Source organism: Hermetia illucens, chromosome 1, assembly GCF_905115235.1.
Source record: "Hermetia illucens chromosome 1, iHerIll2.2.curated.20191125, whole genome shotgun sequence".
Taxonomy (NCBI): domain Eukaryota; kingdom Metazoa; phylum Arthropoda; class Insecta; order Diptera; family Stratiomyidae; genus Hermetia; species Hermetia illucens.
The window spans coordinates 148407763-148430314 of NC_051849.1; the positions used below are offsets into that span (position 1 = coordinate 148407763).

Here is a 22552-nt window from a genome sequence, read left to right on the forward strand (position 1 = left end):
CAATACACAACAAATATTCCACTCCGCATTTTTCGTTACAATATTGGTAGCATTATCGGTTGATCTTACCTTTCGGAATGCGAACTGCCTATCCGAGAGACCACATTCTTTTTCTGCAATCGGCATAAGCCTATTTCAACTGACCCGGTAATTTACCGATGCTTTTTAATGAGCATAGAGGTCTACAGGACGAAAGATGACCTTATTCGGGTTCAGGACCAGCACTGGCTTCTGTTGCTTACACTTTCAAGGACGCTTCCAATATTTGAACGAACCAATTTGGGCTTGTTTGGACGATCATTAACAGAATTTTTTTCGGGATTCCACGTAAACCTGGACCTTTATTTAGTCAGTCTTCTTCGCGGCCTAAAGGACTGGTTATTTCAAGGTTTTACTCGGACAATGGGCAGTTTTGCCTCAAGTTTCACTTGCGGAAAGAGAGTGCTAATAATATCCTACAACATGGTGGTGTCTAGCGTTGAATGATTATATGCATGCGGCCCCTCCGCTATGAGTCAAAGTCCGTCACATATTACGATTTCTCGAAGTACCCTGTTTTACTTCTCGAAATGCTGCTTCCAGTTGTTTCGATTTGGTTGCCTCGAATTCAAATTTCCATTCATCATGGATGTTTGTAATCATCTATGTACTCCCCTGCTGCCATATGTTTTTCACTTACCAAACATTAAGTGTAATGATAATGAAACTGAATCGCATCGGTTCATGCGGTATCCTCCATTTTCTGTAAGATATTAGCTAAAATTCTAAGTATCTACCAGAATGACTAAGTACAGGAGGAGTAAATCAAGTGTCTAGGCCACGGAATGTCAATGCGTATTCGTGTAGTAGGGATGAAGTATCTAACTGGTCCGTGGCCTTTGTAGTTCATACATTGGTGTGTTGGTATGGCTAATGGTTTTCTTGTATGTGTTTTGCCATCTCATGCGGAAAATCATAAAAATCGGTGCAATGCCAGATGCTCCCAACTATGTGCTCACAACCATGTGGCCGCCCAACTATGCATTACATCCCATACATGGCACTTACATCAGACTTTATGTGCGGAATTTTTCACGCCGTAGAAAGTCGAATATACGCAATGATTTTTTGTCTCCATAAAATTTCGAACAATGCGCTGGGAGATGAATCTCCTGCATGTAGTTTTCTTGGCATCATCCTATTCAATTTAAGAATACACAACTGCTCCTCTCTAGCAGAGGATAGTTGGCAACTGAGCTCTCGCCACCTATGGAAAACGAAAATGTGGCAGGCATTGTCAAACACAGCTCTGCAATAAATACAGTACGTGTTTTCCTGATTTTGCGCAAGTAAAACCGAAGATACTTATACTTACTGAGTAACAAACCTGCCGACCATTGAAGTCATGCTAGGCGATTATAATGACGCTTTTTACTAGAGGCACCAGCCCACCCTTCAGAACCGTAGAGCAGAACGAAGTAAACCGCGTCAATTAGCAAATGACGTTGACTAATTAGGGGGCCAGCGATATTAGGCATTAATTGGCCAGCTGCAAACATTCTAGTTGCTGGCTTGTCCGAAGTACTCCGAACCAGTTCGAAAAAGCTCCTCTTCATGTCTGTCACCGCGATATGCACTTGACCGTGATCTCACCAAGTCATATTAAAAGCACCGTGGAAAGTCTCTCCTTGGTCAGAACGACCACTTTTTTTCAAAACTAGAGAGAATGAGCTTTTTTGTTTCTGTAAGTTTCTTTGTAATTTTTTTTCCTTTCTTAATTATTTTTTCCAATTTTTCTCTGGGATGCTCGTTTGGCTTCATGGTAAGGGGAGCTAGCACACATTCGTAATATCGCTTCATCGGTTGAATTTCTGACCCGTATATTATTGCCAAGACTCGTGTAAGAATCACTTTTTACGGTACTATCCACCTCCAATTTATCAACGACCTCAGAAAACAAATACTGAACGGTCTTTAGGTTGGGACTTTAATTAACTCAGCTCTTTCACTTTCGTTTTCGTTTTTCCTTATTTCGCAATCATTTTAACCTTGTATGTTAACACTTGTAATTAGAAGCCTATATTGACTGTTTAAATCTACGGTTTCTTATCCTTCTTATTATGCCGCCAGCGTGGTAGGAATTAGAAATTCGTTTAGAGATAACAACTTGGCTCGAAGCGAAGACTTCTTCTTAAACATAGATCTTACATTTTTTTGGTAACATCCCTAGAAAAGAAAGCAAAAATCTCTGAACCAAATAAAACCTGGCGTTCCACAAGGAAGTTTCGAGGGGGGTTAGATTTGACATTATCGAAAAGGAAGTGGAGAGTATTTCGTTTCTTGAAGGAAAAAAGACAGAATGTGAAAATACACTAAGGTGCAAGAGAAAAAGAGTTATAATGAAATTCATGTACATTTTAATGCTCATTTAATCGTTCATTAATCACCCAGGTTGCTGCTCTTAAGATTATAGGTATTTAGGTACCCACTTCTGCAGAGTAGAATCCTGCTCGAAGACTCTGTTCGTTTTTGAGTACATCAGTCAGATATATGGAACTGAAAATCAGCACTGATTGCACTGATTGCAAAAACTGGATCCAGTTCTCAATATCTCTTCTAATGATCTACGCCCCTCACGTCCGCCACCATAGACCTCCATGAGTTAGTCTATGATCTGCTCTCATTGCAGTGTTCTAAATCATATTTCCTAGGGCACCAAACTAATTAGTGCGTCCAGAGCTGCACTGGATGTCGTGCGTATGGCACTAGTGATATTCAAAGATTCAGCTCCCTAAAGTGAGGCTACCTTACAGTGAACACGAATACCGGTCATACACTCGTATGACCGGGGAACAGAATTGCCTCAGCATGGTTGCCTCAAATAATTTTGTGGATCTCTCATCGTAAAAGATTCGCGCCCACTTAGCTGATATAATATTACCAATTTTTTTTAAATGGAAGCGCTAGCTCTTGCACCAGAAAGATGTAGGGGTAGTCCTGGGACTTTGTCAGCCTGCCAGCAGGAAGAAAAAGGCTTTGGCATGCTCCAGGTTGATTTAACCAATCTGTTTTTCGACATAAGCGTGATCTTATATGTAATAGAAAACAATTCGAAGCAAGTGCCACGGTCGGTGTGTAACCAGGTTTTCCTCATACTCTACCGTCAAAGACTCGATCACCTCCTGATCGATTTTTCTGAGAATTACGGTGTTTGGTGGTGCCGCAGTGCCCATGACCTCATCCACAAAGGGTCTCGTCCCATCACGCAAAGTTTTTCTCTGTTTTGGACTCAGCGCTTTCTCTGGTTCGCAGTGTTCCGTTCACATTTCTAGCTTCTCCTTTCTACCGCATTCAACGGTACGTTGAAGACGTAGGAGATTAAGATTTGTTTGCGATCCCTTTGCAAATGCAAACTCCTATATGAGAGTTTCTCGCGTAGATTAATTCTAAAACGCGCTAAAGACGCTGCAATGTACTCCTTTTAAACGAGTCACTCTCCAAATAAAAATAATACTCTACCCTTCCCAATATGATTGAATTTCCAACTTTCCAGGAAAAAGTGGAGCATCATATGGTGACCTTACCTTAAGACTCTTTTGGTCTACCAAACGGAAACCCTTCAGTGTCCGAGATAAATTTCCGGTTTCTATTCACCAATTGTGTGAATGATGTCCCCTGCCGTCCTTTGGTTATCTAACATCCGACATGCTCTCTCGTGCTCAGTTCGGTGTTCACACAATGGTAAACGTGGTTTGACCGCCAGAATTAAACGACAAAATTATATACCGGAGTCGTTTTAAGGCAGCCTTTCGTGTTACTATTGACATGGATGGGGCCAGCATTTCTTCCGCTGATGTGATCACCTCAACGTCCTAGTATCAGCCGCACACGTGGAAGTAGGCCTGGCTGGAGCACAATAAAACGTTGCCCATCACAGATCTCTTGGTTTTACGCTTTCTGTACTCATTACCACTGATCCAAGAGTCTGCTGCGACCATGTGTGTGTTCTCTTTTCTTTGTTTCTTACTCGTAAGGGTAAAGGGGACCGTTCTGACAGATAAGATTTAGCCTGTAGACCCCCGTCTTTGATGGCAGAAATTTCCTTTTGCAGAGCCTTCCTCATCCACTTTGTAGTCGATTTAGGCTGTAGTACCGCGGACGGGCCGGCCATTGTCAGTTTTCCAGAGTCACTCAAAATAAGAGTTGCCTCACTTTCCTTTCTAGCTGGCTGCGCCGTTGGTTCAAAATGCAAACTTTCCACAGATTTTTCCGTAAGGTGAAAGAATTTGATCAGGCCTGCAAAATCCATGCTTAGGCCGCTATTTCATTTTACCCAGTTGCCGGTGGATTCGAAGTGTGTGATTTGTGTCAACATCCTTAGCTTCTATATTCATGTTTTGCCCACCCTTAGTATAAAGGTGAGCTACTACAGGCTAGATTTTGTTTAGAAAATTGAGGGAGTCCTGAGTCCACCATCCACTTGATGCCGAACCGTATCAGTTGTGAAATAACTTACTTACTTACAACAATCGTGGAAGTATGTAAGTTGTTTCTCCACCTAGTTCGGTCCGCTATCGAGTGGATGGATTCAGAACTTCCTTACGCTCTTCTCAGGGCAAAGGCGAAGTAATGTCTGATGCGCTGCTTTTGGCCTGGATAAATATGCAAATCACACACCGCAGGCTACGGCACAACAAAGAAGTGGTATCCGAGGAGAGCACAAACATCGTAGCTAAGAGATCAGTCCGATTCCGAGGCGTGATAACCATTTCCGAAGCATAACGAATTTCGAGAATTCTCTCGCTGCTAGTCGTCTTTTACAATATGCACGGAATACTTAAATCATACAGCTCACGGGGAAATCACGACCTCATTTGGACGCTGCCTTCCCTTCTTAATAGTAAGTTCAATTAGTCCTGGTGGAATTGGTCCCACCCGTTCCTTGAGACCAAGGTATTACACGGCCATTCGGACAGTAGAAACTTTTACCTTTTCATTTCTCAAATAGATTTTGGAGCGTTTATGGCAGCGTTAGAAGTGCAAGTTTAGCGGAAAATCATGAAGGAATCGACAACGGGTGGTTGTGGTTGACGCGCTATCCCCCAACTTTGGATTAATTTGAGGGCTTAAAAGCATGTTCCAAGGATGAGGCGAAATGATCGCTAAATAGTCCACCAATTGTGCATGAAAAGAGAGGCGCTAAAAAGATAATCCCCTCATTACCCTTAATTTTACCTTATAAGTGTATTCTAATTTGAAAAAGTAAGTTTGTAATGTTCTAAGATTATAAGAAAAACTTTAAATTTCTTGTTAAATTTTGTTTGATGAGGGAGTCACTGAACTTTGATAGTGAGTTGTTTCCCAGCGCGGAAGTAGTCACCCCACTTTCGGTCCACGAATCTGAACCATGGAAGCTATTCAATGCGTGCGAAATATTCCAATTCACATCAAATAATTCACTCGAATATAAGAGACAATAATTCAATAATTTTATTAGAGACAATAATAATGACCACTGGGCCTGAAAGGGAGAACATGCAGCCAAGTGCTGACAATAAATTTGTATAAGTAACATGAGTGACCATAATTGAATTTATGATCGTTTGTTCTCATTCCCTTTCAAGTGCACTTAATCATTTTTGCGCTTGCAAATGCAGTTTCTTGCAGCAGATGAGTGCAATGTTGGTGGAAGAATTTCAATGGCCTTTTATTTATGGATGGTCCTATGCAAATTGCTTGAATGCAACAGAGAGTTTTATTGTTTCGCTGTGAACTTTGAATTTGTGGAGTTGTCACATTGTCAAATGCAATGGACGATTTAATTGTTGAAGTTCCCCAAAGATTCAAGGGGAGGAAGTCATTCGAACTTTTCACTGGCTCCTTCAGTCAAAAGTGGCGTACATTGTCCTGTCCGATCAAATTTGATTTAGATAGCACTTCTGACTAGAAAATTGAATCCGCCATAAAATTTTAACAAAAATTTAAAAGTAGCATCTTCATTTTAAAACCCAAATTAAAAAATTGATCATTTTTTCTCGCAGAAATTCCCCATAAATGAGCATAAGTCAACTGAATTAATTGAAATTCTTGTGAAACTCTAAATCGCATTATCGTGGACCTAAACAGGGTACCGATATACGAAGTCAATTACGACCTATTTGAAAATGTTACGCCAGCCTCCAATGAATAATTGACTAGGCCCTAAACGAAAGCTCACAGAATTTCAAATCCTTCTTCGAAAGCCTTCGACGCACTCAAATTATCCGAATATAAAATTCCTGGAACCGACTACCTAGTGAAAGCACGTCTCATGAAAGGATAAGTCCAATATTTACAGTAAAATTAAGTTTCTCCTAATTAAACTTAATTTAAATTTATGTTATTTACATTTAAAATTTATAAAGCGAGAGTTGATTCGTTGTCGTTGGCGTTTTCGTACGTGCGGTTACATTAGGCTACACAGAAAATTCACTTTGGGTTGTGCACAGGTGGAGGCAAGGTAAGGTAGCGTACCATAATGTGAGTATAACACAAGCCTTATCCTTTGCTCCTGATGATTATTACGGGGAGAAAGTTGAATTAAAATGTTCACTCTTAGCCATCATAATCAGAAAATTAAGTTCAACCGTGTGTTTTTTGGCGTTTGCTGAGACAACGACGTATGCCCTCCAGATGTTTGTGGTTTTCATAATTTCAGAAGCCGAGATGTGAGTCACAGGGGAAAATATTTTGCGTTAAAGACTTTCGAAAATTATGGCGAAATAGCAGGATCAAGTCTGCTTAATTTCCAGGTTCTAGAGGCCAACTTGAAAGTGATGATTGTACTGCCAATATTTATCTTGAATACAAGCAGGTTCATTACCCTGTGATAAATTCATTGAAAAGTTAGTTTTAGTGGGATTAAAATGGAAGACGTGGATCCTTATAGGTACATAGGAAGTAGGGCATACGATGAATACTATCTTAGCTGAGGGGAAACCGTTTCCATTTTCAGAAAATATTTACAATATTCAGGATGCTGGCTGTTTTCTGCCCTCTTCTCCTATTTACATCTGTCTATCTATATCTTTACACAGAACATAGGAGGCATTGAAGTTTCGATGTGTTTATTAGCAGTGAGGTGGACGAAGAACCCCTTTTGGAAAGCTATTTCAAATCTGGGAGTGCAACGGATACTTTCATACTCATCTAATTGAAATTTTTCTAAGATCCAGTGTCAGTAATATTGCTGGATAGATACGTCACTGGTCCAATACAAAATCCTTGTCTTTAATAGTAGGTCCACACTTTCAATCGTAGAGTACGAAAAGGCGAACAACAATGGGGTAAATTTTGAATTGGAGACGGTCGTTGATGGGGTCATCACAAAGAACATCAGTTGTGCAAAGTCACTTCAAGCAGGCTGCGCTGACACCTAAAGCAATTTCGTAACCCAGTTCACTATTAGCTAATGGCGTTTGTCCGATATATTTAAATCGCTCAGTTATCGGCAAGTCGTTGCGACTGACAGTTATAGTGCTTGTTTTATTGCGGTGAATCGTCAAAAGTTCCGTTTCGTTTAGATTTAGCCGGACATTGCGCTATATAAGGCGATCATTCCACTTTAGACGAGTTGCTAAAGAAATAGCATCAGTAGAGAACGGTGTGTAGTGTGCTAGACGTTGGATGTAGTTAGCTCGTCGGATAACAGCTGCTTTGCTTTACGGTTGGCATTCTTTGATTTGCCAATTGGACAGCGTTTTATCGACGAGAAACTTATGATCAAAATATTTCTTCACACGGACCTTCATTTCAATACCGTTATTCCAAAACCAAGTATCTTGGTTAATAAACCGCTTACCGTATTTTTGGTTTGATTCCAAGTATCTTCAACGTTTGTTATGGTGTAATAATTTACTGGAGCCGCTAATATATGGCTTCCCAGTTCTGAAATTCGTGAGCTCGGGGTGCCTCTGGGCTTCTGCCCTGAAAACAGCAATTTATTCCTAAGCACACAAACACAACAAAGCAGGTTCGCATGATGCAAGGGGTTTAGCTATCGTAAAAGCGCATAGGTATCCCCTTGGTTGACCATTGATTGTGTTATATGCTCAGAAAAGAAGCATGCATAAAATGAGGTAGGAAATACCATTCCATGGTCTTATACACTGTATCATTTCCAAATGGACGTGGATGAATTATATGATATCACTAAGAAATTAAAAATAAGCACCAATTTCTATGGTAATGTGTGGGAATTTATGATACATACCGTTTGAAGCCCCTTCAATTTAAATCAATTTTTTGCACTGTAACTATGTACGAGTATGCAGCCATGGATTAACTTTTTATTGCAAGCATCACGTTTGTAAAAGGCACATAATTCCTAAGGACAATTTCTCTCCACCCACACTTTGCTTTTAGACAAAATGATAATTTTTTAAAACGTAAGATTTTATTTTTTTTTCAGATCATTCATTCGATTTTTTCTCTATTACAGCAATGGAGGGTTCCGACCAGTTTTGGATAGCGGGTCGCCTAGAACTAATCCACCACTCTTTCTTCCACCACATTTGGCATCACTGAGTTCGCAGTTTTCACAACCACTTTTCCCAGGATTAAAAGGTAATTTTAACTTTTCGCAAAAACTGTGTATTAGAGTTCATTCGACTTTTTATTATTTTTGCAACTTCCACAATGCTAATGTAGTCGCATAAAATTACAACGCATAATAAAGGAACGATGCTCAACATGGGTCCAACATTTCGCGAAAAGAACTAATCATAAAGTCAGTTCTTCAAAAAGCGGGTACAGTCTCCAGCCTGCTCTCAGCATGTTTTCACAACTGAACACTATTTTGTTGCCTCCTTTTTTGCTTCCAACTTTCGGTCCAGTAGAGTTGGTTGGTTTTCAGTCCTTCTGCCAGTATACCCTCTTGCAATATGCCCTCAATAAATAGAACTGAAGGCACCCGTCTGAAAGCAAGTTTCGTTGTAAAGTTCTCTTTCAATCTGATCATTTGCTTTGGTCTCTTGCGGAAGAATCTTGCAAGCTTCGGTAGAAAGTCAAAATCAAGAGGGTGACCTCTCGAGCGAGCTAGGCCTGAACTTGAACATTTTGAAACTCAATAGCGCTTACTTAAGGACTACCAAAGAAAAATATGAAAAAAAATTTCACTTCTTCCCTCACGGGCTAATCATGATCTCGTAGCATAGCTAGCAGATGTTAGCTGTTTTCTGCAAATACAACGTATAAAACACAGAGGCCTGGATGTGTTAACCTATTACAATATTATCTTAGTTTTGGCTGTAGGACTCTAATGTTTTGCCAGCACTCCCAAACTAGTTTCAATTTGGATTGGAATGACGTAGTAGCTTTTAATGTTGGTTGGCAATCAGAGAGTATGGACTTCAGCACTCTTTGACTATCTCCAAGATTGGGTTTGGGATTTTATTGGTTATTTTGCCAGATCTAGATTCAAGGACGACAATTGCAGCAATGTTTCCCGGGCAAGGATGTGGAGTGTGTGTTGATCTCTTCACATCCGTAAGTTGCAAGTTTGAAGCGACGGTAATCTCTTAATAGTTTTTCCATGCTATACTCAAGATTTACACGGATTACTTTTGTCTTTTTTCGGTGGTATGCGCACGTTTTGAAATTGAGTCAATTCAAGGAAAATCTTTTCATTCCCTACCTTTCAGTGCCGTCAACGCCCGTAATTGCTCCATAGTATGAGGGTTGCAGTATCCTCATTGTCATAAGAACCATTTACTTCACTCCTCCTTTTTAAGACCGGAATTTTGAGTCTTCAACTTATCAAACAGCTTTGCTGCGCCGTCAGAATCTACGATATCCGTATTCGCTATCCGCACCAGCATCTTATTAGTTTCATCTATCTCTCCACCAGTTGAATTCACAAAATAGCACCATACCATGGTGTAACGGGCGGTATCAATACCCGCCTATTTGCCTATCTGCCCAAATAGCTACTTATGAAAGAACTAGAGCCCATCTTCACACCTCAAACCTAATAGTCTTTTGCATTGTCTTGCTTTGTTTCGCGCTCAGCTCTTCTCCCGGTAGCATGACGCTATTTTGGAAGTGCGTAGCGATTCCCTACAGGTTTCTGGGACATTTTCGCTCTTCGGTTATTTGAATAGAATTTTCAGTCATTACGTTGCACCTTTCATTTCCATCTGTTTGTTGGCTTGAATCGGAGTTTTGTTGCAGTCACGGTTCTTCGGCATAGAATAGGTCACGATGACGGAAACTCTAAACTTTTCTCCAGATGTGGTTGCATCCATGGATTTTTCTACAATGTTTCCACTACAGTGTTCAATTGACAGGAGTTAAAGTTTCTTTCAACCTAATTTGCCCATACTTTTGCAATTTCTTGGTCCTCCATTCACGTCAATTTCTCTATGTTGCTGCCCATTCCTTAATTCTTTATTTCTTGCCTGCTGCTTTTTCCTATAACTGTGGTAGTAATTGATGGTCCACTGGCTTGTTTTCCAGGGTGGAGAAGGGTACCCGGTGCCTCAAAGATTTCTTTCGCGATACAATTTACTCCTGGTAGCAATTTGGTTTTGAGATTTTAGATTATCACTTGTGTTGTTGTGCTATATAGCCGAGCTAGTTCTAAAAGTAAAGCTGACTATAAAACCAGCGTCTATCTCCAAACTGTGTAGCATCTCTTCATATTGTTCTGTTGTACTCGAGCAGCTGCTTAGCAGGTATAAATATGGACTCCGTTGACTTTTGCCCATACAAAACCGTCAGAAGGCCATTGTATTGCTTGCCATGACCGAAGCAGTGAAATTTCTTTTAACCATGTGGTTGAGCTCCCACTTATATGTCGACTACTCAACACTACATCTAAAGTGCAATCGCTTCCCTCATTTCTCCTCCCCCTTTCACAGCATGAACCGCGGATCTGCGGTATACCACCTTTTCCACCTATCATGTTGGCTTGTGTATACTGATCCAAATTGGCCGAAATCAAGGCATCTGAAGCATATTTTCAGAAACTCTTGCTTCCTGAGTGTGCATTCGATCCAATTTATTCTTACCTTTCCCGCGGTAGTCAATTTAATCGTTACTTTTATGGCACATGGTATGGAACAACCACTAAGATGCTGTTTTAAAACAGTATGGACATTTTCTAATAAAGAACATCATTTAGGTCTCTGGATTAGATTCTTAGCCCCTGCATTCAGGACCTAACTTTACTTGCACTCTTAATATCTTTTCCAGTTTTCCGTAAAAGCTATCCACTAACTGACCCCTGGACCACTATGATTTGAATGCCCAAATGCTATGCCTCTCCCTCATCTCATCTCCCGAATCTGTTTGATTCTCTCTCTCTCTCAGACCTCACACCATTTTCAAAGTAAGGTCTGCTTTCATTGTTTGAGAGATCTTGGCGTAGAATATATCTTTTTTACTGGAAACAGTTGTTATCCCCCGGTGGATCCTCTTCTAGCATCTTCCTTCTTCTTGCTTTACCCATCTTCCTCTTCTTGCTTTACCCATTGTTCGAGTTTTTTGTGTGCCATATTCTTTAATTTTTGTTGTGCTTGTGCCTAGGCCGCAGTGAGAAATTACCAGCTTTCGGGCGTATTTTCCCCCCACAGTTTTCTTCAGTGGAAGGGTATCTTCCTTGTACTTCGTTTCTCCTTCTTCTCACTTACTTTATTTTGAATAGGTGCCACCTGCGTTTCCCACTTGACTTTCCTGGATATTTTTCTGGATGTTCCGCCACGCTTTTATGAAGTCACACAATTTATTTATGGGTTCCTTCGGTAAAAGAAGTCTATTCTAGTTTGTTCACTTTTCATTTTTAAAGGCACCCATAATCCGGAGATTATCCTCATCCTTTTCCGAGTCCTGCCACAAATCTCGACCCTCCCAAACTTGGAACTCCTTCCACTTCATTGTTGATTGCTTGCTGATACAATTTAGAACTATGACCAGCATTCCTATGAGAACGTGTGTGTTTGTTATGGTCTGGAAACGCATGACAGCAAATGCCACTGACACTCCATTTGTTGATTTCAGTTCTGGCAAGAGAGAACCCTCTTTTGCTAAGGAATCTTTCATTCTTCTGTATACTACAGTGGTCACGTATCACGAGTAATTCTACCGTTTTAAACCCAGAGAAAGAGAGCCCTCTCCATCAATCGCTCTTCAGTAACCTAGGTTGGACCTCTTAAGATCACATACGCTTTACTCTGAAAGACCATTGCATACTGTCTTAAGCGAAAAAACCCACTTCTCGGTGTTATCCGTTTTTAACCCATCGATATACAAGACTTCAGTATTCTTCTGGTTCTTCCCAGTTTTCTCCGCATATGAAGATAATTTCATATCTTTTACCCAGAATCGAAATCTCTTTTAGTGCACGGTTTCTTTCACTTACGTTGTACCCGTAGACTTAAAACGAACCAGTCTATGAATTGCACTTGTAGTGTTCCGAAGATATACATCCAAGGGTTGCAAATTCAAAAACGCAGTTAGAATTGTTTTAACTACTTTTTGGGCTGAGCTTAACCTATAACGCATTGTATGTTTCTAAACACCGTGCCAAGGTCTCGGCCAATAGCTAGCATAACAAAGTTATACGAATAAGCTTCTGCGAATATTGACAGATTTTGCACTTCACTTCGATGAGCATACTCCACAGGAGTGGGGGCAGTACGTCGTTCAAAAAGACGCTGCCTCAGGTCTGGAGTTCATGAAATCTCCATTCGGTTTTCTAGGAGAGTTCAATTTGGCTTAAGAATTGTGTACAGTTTTGAAGTCTTTTTTTCGCCTTCCAGTTCGTCGCAGTATGTTCTAAACCAGTTTCATTTTAAACTCTTTACTAGCCTCTTATATTCACCCTGGGAACTCTAGAAATTGAATCAGGTCTCATTATTACTTCTTCTTCTTGCTCAGAAATCATCAGGTTGATTTTCTGAGTTTTTGAAACTTGGATCCACCAGGGAAACGTTTCGCTGTATTTACCCCCGATAATAGTACAAGCCCCATTAAAGCACTCTAAAAGTGTATGACGCAGAATTTCCAATCGAGCTTCTATCACCAAAGGAGTCCTTAGTCTCCTAACCACACTTTCTTGCTAAGAAGTTCAGTGAACTCCACACAATCCATTTTTTATGATTCTGTCTTTGCAGTATGGTCTATTCGTCCGCAAGAGTCACACTAAATTCCAAGTAACGGTTATGTTAAGCGTTGGTATCATAACCTAGAACTCCAGATCACTTGATTCTGAATACGGTACTAAATTTTTTAGTGCTTGCGGTGGCCGAGGAGCTTCTAGCAATTTTAATATTAGAACATAAAATTTCAGTCTTGTAGATCTCTTATCGTAGAGGATTATAGCGAATTGATCCAATACCACAAATTCAGTTAAATCGAACCCATGGCCCTTCCGCCATTAAAACATAAGGGCGATCCTGCAATTTGGCTGCTGACAGAAAGCAGGAGTTGTGGCATGTTGCAGGTTGATTTGGCCAACTTTTATATTTTGACATAAGAGTATTCTTATGTGTAGTAGAAAACAGAAGCGTATGCTTCAGTCGGCGTGTTTCATCACACTACCGTCCAAGACTCGTAACTCTCGTTATCGATTTCACTACAAATTGCCGCATTTGGTGGTACAGCAGTGTCCATGCCTTCTTCCACAAGGGGTCTTGTATCTTAACGCAAAGCACTCTTCTGCTTCCGATTTAGCGACTAATCTGGTTCGTGGTGTCCAATCATGTCTCTACCTTTCCATTCCTCTGCTTGTCCCGGCAAAGGTGTAGGATCTAGCCTGTAGCCCTTTCGCTAATACGAGTCCCCATATGGGGTTTCTGCTACTCTATACACTATTCCCCGTGCGCAGACCCATTGTGGAAAAGTCCATTAAAGATGCTACAATTGGTTATATTTTGTATGAGTCGAAGTCAATCATTATTCTTCACTCTCTAACTAAAGCCAGTTTCATGATATAGCTGAATTTCAATATTTCCAGCGGAAGGGCAAGCATCATATAGCGACAGTCTCTAAGCATCTTCACACTCATTCTGTCCGGTTCAAACACCAAACTGAAACCTTCCCCCATTGCAGTTTTATCCTACTTGATTTTCATCAATTTGACCCTCCATTGTGTTTTTGTTTGATAATAACATCCGACTCTGCCCTGCGCAGTTTGGTATCCACCATGATGAACTTGAGCCGACTACCAGAACAGAGTTTTAAGATTGCCTGCTGGAGCCACTTTAAGGTAGCCTCATGTGCGAATTCCAAATTGAGGAACCTGTCGCAAAAGCCTGAATTGTTTTCCACAACCATTCCTTAGAGGAAACTTCCAAAGTAGCGGTGCGCATCTGTGTCCTCCCTCGCTGATTGGATCAGACCTCGCGAGGAGTGTGGAAGCAGATCTTATTTCGGAGCACAACGAAGCGCTGCCCACCATAGATGTCTTGAGTTTCCGCTTGTTCTGGGCATTACCACTGGCCAAAGAGTCTATTTACAGGCTTTCCATTGAAATGGAGAACATGCTTTCCTCAGATTTCTTAGTGGGCCCAGTGTGAGGAATAGAAATAGGCAGGGCTGCACCAAGCATAAGATGACCTACTCATGAATAGGTAAGTGTACGTTCGCGGTTGTAAGTAACACTTTATAGGAATAAATGGTCTCTAGTTAGCAAACCCAATGCATATAATGTAAAATTTGAAAATAAATAGTCAGTTCTTAAAGTTTGCCACGCAACTTTCATTTAAGGGTAACATGAGCTATTGATTAACTTATGAAATATGCTGTATCTCCTTATACATTTTTTTTCGGTCTTTGTTACGTTCAGAAGCGGTGTCGAATCGTCTTGATCGGATCCGGTATTTTGCTTTGTCAATGCCTAATCTGAATGTAAGCGCGAATTATGGTATAGCGTATCAAGCTACCGTTGTTTCGGTCCGCCTTCGGTGACTTCGATATTCAGCCCAACCTTGGCGAGTGATTTCTTGGTTTCGCGAATTACGTGACCAAAGCATTGAAGACGTCTTTCTCTATTTTTCCACGATCAATGCAACCCCATATCGATCGCGAATATCCTCATTTCGTTCAACGCAATATCTTCGTCTCCATTACCGCAAGACGCCATTCATTGTCTTTTATAGACGCTTTAGTTACAGGACAACAGTGTCAAATGCATAGGAGCAACAAATCACTTGCGTAAAACTCTAGCCGCGGTTCAAGAAGGCACTGATTTTATAGGCAGCAGCGACCAATCCATTCAAGTTGAAATAACTCTTCTCTTCTCTTCCCTTTTGAGCTAGACTTAAAACTTTGACATAATTATTGCAAGTAAGCTGGAAAGTGACCCACTGAGTACTAACTTCCAACAAACTGTCTCAAGCTCAGAATGTAAACTCAATCCCTTATAAAATATTCGGCTAATAGGCTCCCCTGTTTTCACCGCATTGAATTCAATTCGCAAGATCCACGTCCATTAGCAATCATCTCTCATCTAATGCTATCAAAATTTAAAGCCATTACGTCTACGAAATGTTCATCAATTTTTTCAAAACTTTTCCCTTGTCATGAAATTGTCGATGCTTTCAACTTTCGGCTCTTCTAATTGAATTTCGTCTTTTATTTATGCCACAAATCTAAATTTGATGAAAATGATTCAACTAAGTGGCTGCGCGCTATGACGTGTCATACCACGGAATATGCAAGCCAGTCAATACTGGAGCTTTTAGTGAGATTACTGTACAAGTGATACCTGGTATACCTAAAGGGGACGCAAGGACATTAAATTTGTGTACGGCAGTTAGTAGCATCTTCCTTTCGTCGCGCTTATGCTCTCGGCTGGGTCGCAGGTGTTCCGAGAGTGAGTGTCAGCTTGTAATCAGGATTTATATGTACATTAGCGGCGAACATTATTGGAAAATTGCATTAAATTTGATTTAATCCTTACAATCTGACAAAATGAATTTGCCTCAACATCAATCATAAATTTTTTCTGTGTTTCTTTGTCATTTGCAGCTTTTCCGGGATTATGTTCTTGTTGTCCCATCAAAGCACCAACTATGACAACATCCACGTCGTCATCATCATCCGTATCGCCACCATCGTCTATGAGTCATTCGGATCCTAGATCCAGCTCAGTAGCAGAATTGAGGCGAAAAGCTCAAGAACACTCGGCCGCTCTGCTGCAATCGCTGCATGCAGCTGCCGCGGCTGGATTAGCATTTCCGGGACTACATTTGCCACCGTTGTCCTTGCAACAAGCTCTGAATAGTAGAAAATCTGAAGTTCAAGATATGTCCACATCTAATGGGAATGCGTCATCCTCACCACCGATGGATACCCAGCAATCGAATGGTGTTAAGAATGAATAGATGGAGCTCGGGAAATGGAAAAAATGGAACAACTGTGGGGTCAGGACATACTCGTCTGTATGTACTCTCACCTTTGATGCTCGTTGGAAATCCACTAAGGACGCGAATACTGTAGCGACTTTAAAATTGTATACGTTAGTTTGCGATCTTTAACTTCATCAGTTTTAGCAAACAACCATCTACTTACGCTGTATCATGTATAATTTTGAAAATAGAGTCGGAGGACAGGTTGTTTAACCAATCTTAAAATGAGATAGTTGCTCTCGGATCATTGGTCACCAAACACTACACTTTTATTCTTCTCCTAAACTTTATGTACTTAACGTGGAAGTAATTCTTATTGACTCTTGGCGGATGATGAAAATCTGTTGGTAATTCAGAATAATTTATCTGTTTTTTGACGGGGATGATATATCTGCAATCTGAAATGTAACAATGGTGACTTTGACTGAAGCTCTTGATTTAACGTGCAATTAGCAAAGATTTTGTTTGACTATCCAAGCGAACGTATGTGTATAATCCATTTCTTAAAGAACTTGATGAAGGTTTTTAAATTTACTGTCACCCAACTCCAACTTTCTTCGATCGAATTGATAAATCCAGATCATAATTATTCTAATCTTATGAGTTTTGTACTATCCAATCAATATAATTCAAGACATATTCACTGTAGAATTAGTGTAAAAATACTCCCGAATAAATATAATATAAATACACCAGTATTAGCACATAGTAACCTTATTATTAAACATTTAGTGGTCGATATGTATATAAACGATAACAATTAATGTATCAGAAGTAGCTGAATAGTGAACTCGGCGAAGAATTCGGTTTGAAGGTATTTTAGTTGTAAACCATCCAAAAATATTGCATTAAACTTCATTGTTATGCTACGTTCGAAAGTATGTAGGTTGAAATAGAACGTGTCTACCATCTCCTTTCTCTAAATATTTTTGTTGCTCCATTAATTATCTATAACGTGCCATAATGATTAGTCAATAAAATTATACCAGTGTATTCAAAAGGATTGTTTTAGTTGAATGTGTTTTGTAACGGTCAAACGCATATCCGATTTCAGGTAAGTAAACATCATCTAATGCCAGAGAAGAAGCTGGGAGATCTAGTTTCTCATGTGCATATGAGCTCTACGGATGTGGAAGAAATTGTGTTCCAAGATTGAACAGAAGCTTCTAAATTCGTCATCACCAATGTCGCTACAACCGGTGTATGGCATAAGCCTGCTTTAATAAAGAGTTCCACATATCCTGATGTAGTGCCGTAGTTCACCAATTCGTGTGCGCGGGTTTCCTCGCCATAGCTGTAGTCCGTTATGATTTTCGACTCTAAATACGCGGAAATCCTAAATGGTTTCGAAATTGTATTTTCCTGTCTTTCTTGTTTACCGTCAACCAGCGCGACTTTACATTGTCGTTGTTTTTTGCTTTTTGGTGGCAACGTTGCCACCATGTATTTCGTCTTGCCTTCATTAATACGCCGCCCAAGATCTCGGACTACCTACTTGATCTGGATAAGGTGGATTGTTCGGGCGACGGGTGGACATGAGGAGGATAGCGCTATCAGCATCACGGATCATTTTCTCGCAAAGCCTGGTTGAAAAGGATGCGTGGCTGAACAGCTCGTTGTCCACAACGGATCGCATCCGCAATCGATGCTTTTCCTGCGCGATGAGAAGCGACCTTCGAGATACCCGCCCTGCCTTAGCATCCTCAGTCCATCATATTTCATTTTCATTTCATTTTATTATTTCAATAGTGACTTACAACTAGACAATGGTTACTTATTGCTAGCTTAAATAACGGCTAATTGATCTTAACGCTGTCAAACGGGTGACTATTACTTCTCTGTAATCTACTTTACTGTGTATATTATTATTTATATACATCGATCTTGACAATTTTGTAATCGAACTTGGCATTTTTAAACTGCGCCCGCACTAAAGGCCCGAGAAGGTTGAAATTTACTTACTTAACCTAGTTAAAAATAACTTGGCCTAACTTATTTTAACTTAACCTAGCTTAACCTAACATAAATAATTCTTAACTAATATATACAATGAGCACATTATAATTTCTTGTGCTTAGCCTCTATCCACCCCTACCTGGCAAGGAGTTTCAAAAAGGGTTAGGATTTTGGGTCTGAGGGATGAACTCACGATTTGGCAGGGCCTTAAGGATGTGACCAATGGGGAGGTTTTACCCTGTTGGTAGAGATGGCGAATTAATGGATTGGGGTGGTCCTCCGTTCTTTCGAAAAACCTTTCCATTAGTGTGAGAACGTACTCTCGAAGTGGTTTGATTTTGGCTCGCCTATACACTTCGACGTTTTTGCCGATCTTTTTAATTTTCCAGTTGTATGACAAGCCTGTGCAGTGTCTAAAGATTCGGCGTTCGAATGATTCGCATTTTGCCATGGCTTGGTTGGAGCATGAGATCCAAGTTTGGTTTTGGTGCTGAGACCTACTGTCTTGCGAAGAAGACAGTAGGTGCCACTGACTGCACCGCGTGCCTTGCTGATAGCGAGCTGAAGGTGGGGTTACGAGTTACTCCCAAGTATTTGATCGAACTAGATCTGCTCACTGTAGTGCTCCCGATTATCATTTTCAGGCGTTTAGCTTTAGTGTAGATGCCTCTAGAACCTAAGTATCTAGATTTTCTCCTAAAAGTGCAGATTTGCGTGTTTCCCTCATTTATCTTGATTCCTCAACTACGGTAGTATCTGCAGAGATCTACAATGTATTTCTCGTGTCATCGGCGAATTGGATCAGTTTAACGCCGTCATCGGGGATCGGAACAATCGTAAAGATATTATAGAAGGTTGGCCCAGAAATGGATCCTTGCGGTACTCCCGATGTTACCGGCAAGAGATCGGAGAATTCATTCCCCACGCTGACAAAAAAGTTCCTATCTTCGAAGAAACTTAACGCAATTCTAATTATCGGGACTGGGAACTCATTATCGATTAATTTATATATATGTAAGTCCGTTTACCCACACGGAGTCGAAGGCCTTTTCTAAATCTAACGCACATACTACTGTGGGTTTGTTGTTGGCGTTAAGTCTTGAGACGACAGTGTCGTGTAGGTAGCTCAGTGCATGCTGGGTTCCGTGTTTAGAGCGGAATCCGAACTGGTGGTCAGGGATAACTTTGTTGAGATTACAATGCTGGACTAGCCCAATTGTCCATGCTTTCTCAAACAATTTGCCAAAGTTGGATAATAAGGAAATGGGCCTGAAATTGCTTGGCTCGCTGGAGGTGCCATTTTTCCGGATCACAATAATTTTTGCAACTTTCCACGTGGATGAAAAGTAGCCATTATTAGTGCAGTTGTTTCAAACTGCTAATAAAAATTTCAATGAGGCTCTGGGAGAGATTCTTGATTACAAAGTCCGGGATTTCATCAGGCCCGGCTGACCTTTTACCGTTGGGGTTTTTGGTTAAGTCGGTGAGTTGAGGTAAACTCAGAAAATGTTGCGATTCCGGTGGCTTGACTAAGGTGTTGGTTGTGGTGAATTTAGTTAGCTTCTGGCAGTTCTTAGAGACGAAGGCCTTGATTGTTGAATTAACAATCGACGATATAGCCGGGTTGTTTTGAGGCGGAGGGGAATTGAGCTGAGTCTCAAAAGATTCCGCGAGAACTTGCACTTTCCTAGCGTCACTGCAGATGCGCTCCCCATTCTTGGAAAGAGTGATATTACGGGACTTATGTTTGCCAGTTAGCCTGTTGATATGCTGAAACATATCTGGCCCGGGCTTAATATTCCATCATATTGGAGAATGCGTCTTTATAAATGCGACAATTGCGGGTGTTACGAGAGGAACAGGGATAGAGAAAGTCTTCGAATTCATAGAAACTTTTCTGAAATAATTTTTTCTTCTATTCCAAGATGAAGTTTATAAAATTAAAAAATTAAATCATAAATTAAAGCAACAAAAGGAACTAGTAGATTAAACTAAAAATACTATAATAAGAAGCAAATAAAATACAAATAATAAAATAAATCCATTACCAGAACCATATCCATCCCCAGTGAGCCCCCTTAGTAGTTGAAATGATGGACACACTAAAGCGAAAGTCACTACATGCGTCTCACAGTCGGACACCACGTTTTCGTGATGGTGGTGCCTGTTGAACTAAGGGTGTCCAAACATGAATATGGAAGAAATGGATTTTAACTCACCAAGCGGCAAGAAGTGATAGACCACCCGCGATCATAAGCAATCAGCTAGCGGCCGAGACGCAGATTTTGTAGAGCTTTCCAAATTCATGTCACATCCCTCTTCGCCATCTGTAGAATGCAATGAAAAGCTTGCATTCAGTGCCTGCACGAGGCCAACCAGAAAGGAAAGTACGGCAACTATTAACTTGGGAGAAACTCGAAATCCGACTACAGCCAGTCCGTCCGCAGTACAAGAGCCCACATCTACTCATAAACGGACAAGAAAGGTTCGGAAGAAGGGAACTTCAGCCACAGGAGGTGGACTACAGGCTGAATCCTGCTTATTAGAACCTTCTCCTTCGCCCTTACTGGGAAGACCGGAAGAAAGGGAAGGTCGAGATGTGGATGCTACTGGTTTAACGCCCGTATGGAGGCGGCCACCGAACACCGTGAACCTGGAAAGGCTCCAAGCCTTTTCCAGAAGAAGGCACTGCGAAAGGAAGGCGAAGGACCTTGGGAATGAGGACATGGACGTGTCTGTACTCCTAGGTGAGGTAATGTCCAGAGAAATTAGACGCAAGGAGGCGGAATTTTCGGTGGAAGTTCGGAACAAACTGGTAACCCCGGTGAGACCCACGCGGAACGCACCAGACTCCTCTGTCAACTGTAATGTGCGCCAAAGGCATAAGATCAATATGTCTGTGGTAGGCAACGCTTTATTGCGTTCCTCACCAGGGCCTACATCCATGCGTCCCGCGGGGATAGCACCGGTATGCCGGGAGGTGATCAAATCGCCGAGAGAGATCTCAACGAAGCTGATCCCTTCGGATCCCTACGGACAAGAAGGCGCGAAGGAAGAAGACGTATGCGTAAGCTGCAGCTTCATTTCTAACCGCTGCCGTGGGAGTTTCCTCTGAGGATGGCAAAACACCACAAGGACGATTTACCATCCTCCGGGAATGCCTGTGAAAGTAAATGCTGGAGCCTTGAACGACGCCAAAATTTAACAATCAAGGTTTTCGCGATGGGATCCTCCATTTGGACTGCACTGATGAGGCTGTCTTATAGATTCCGGCATATAATGTCAACTTTGAGTTTTGACGGAAGAACTAAGGGATCTGGTAGCGCATGTAGAATCAGGTGGTCTAGAACTGTTAATTGGTTGCGATGCGAACGTTCAACGTACTTGTTGGGGCAGTATCAAATGCAATCTAAGAGGAGAGAAGCTTTTTGATTTCATCACTTCAGCTGGTTTCATGACTAGGAACATAGGGTGCACCCTACGTTCGTAGAATCGAAGAGAAGTGAAGTAATTGACCCAACAATCTGCAATTCAAAGGTCAGATCACCGATATCTAGAATTCAGTCTGACTATTGCAAACAGTCTGTAATACAAAGACGGAATCCTAGGAAAATGAATTGGACAAAGTTCAGTGAACTTATTGGCAATAAAATGCAGCTCCCTAGGCGACTGAAGACTGCTTTGGTGCTTGAAGATGAACTGAAAACTCTGAATTGCAGTGCTATGAAGAGGCTTGTTCTATTTTTGAAGGCCAAAGCGGTGAAACGGTTCCTTGGTAGAACCAGGATACGTAAAAACCCAGGAAAGGTAACCAGATGACTTCTGAACCGTGCTTGTAAATGCAATAAGAATGAAGACTGGTTAAACTTCCGGAACTCAGCGTGAATATAAAATGCTTATTAAGTGTTCGATACGAGACTTATTTAGAGCATACTGTGAGGAATTGGAAGGCAAAAGAGAGACTTCAAGCCTGTGCAGAGTCCTTAAAAGGAATGGGTCGACTAAGTTGGACCAGATGGTACTTTCACAAACTCCAGACTGGAACCAGTACAGACCCTCTTGGAAGTATACCATCCATGAGAACTGGTGAGAGAAATGGATTGGGGAGAGTTAACGGTTACTGCAACCCCTTTAACACGTAAGTGTTACAAGGTGAACTGGAACACTGCAAAGCGGTTGTTATCAATGAAAAATGAAATGCCAAAATTTTCCAATACACGCTCAAGCTT

General features: G+C 41.1%; 1 protein-coding gene across 1 annotated transcript in view; it reads left to right on the top strand.

Annotated features, from left to right (window-relative positions):
• Positions 1-17342, top strand: part of LOC119647187 (paired mesoderm homeobox protein 2A) — a 199312-nt gene extending 181970 nt beyond the window's left edge. The window contains exons 7-8 of the mRNA XM_038047999.1: positions 8459-8583; positions 15988-17342. Coding sequence (XP_037903927.1) covers positions 8459-8583; positions 15988-16343 — 481 coding nt within the window. The 3' untranslated portion in view covers positions 16344-17342. The remainder of the gene's footprint in view (positions 1-8458; positions 8584-15987) is intronic.
• Positions 17343-22552: the final 5210 nt, after the last annotated feature.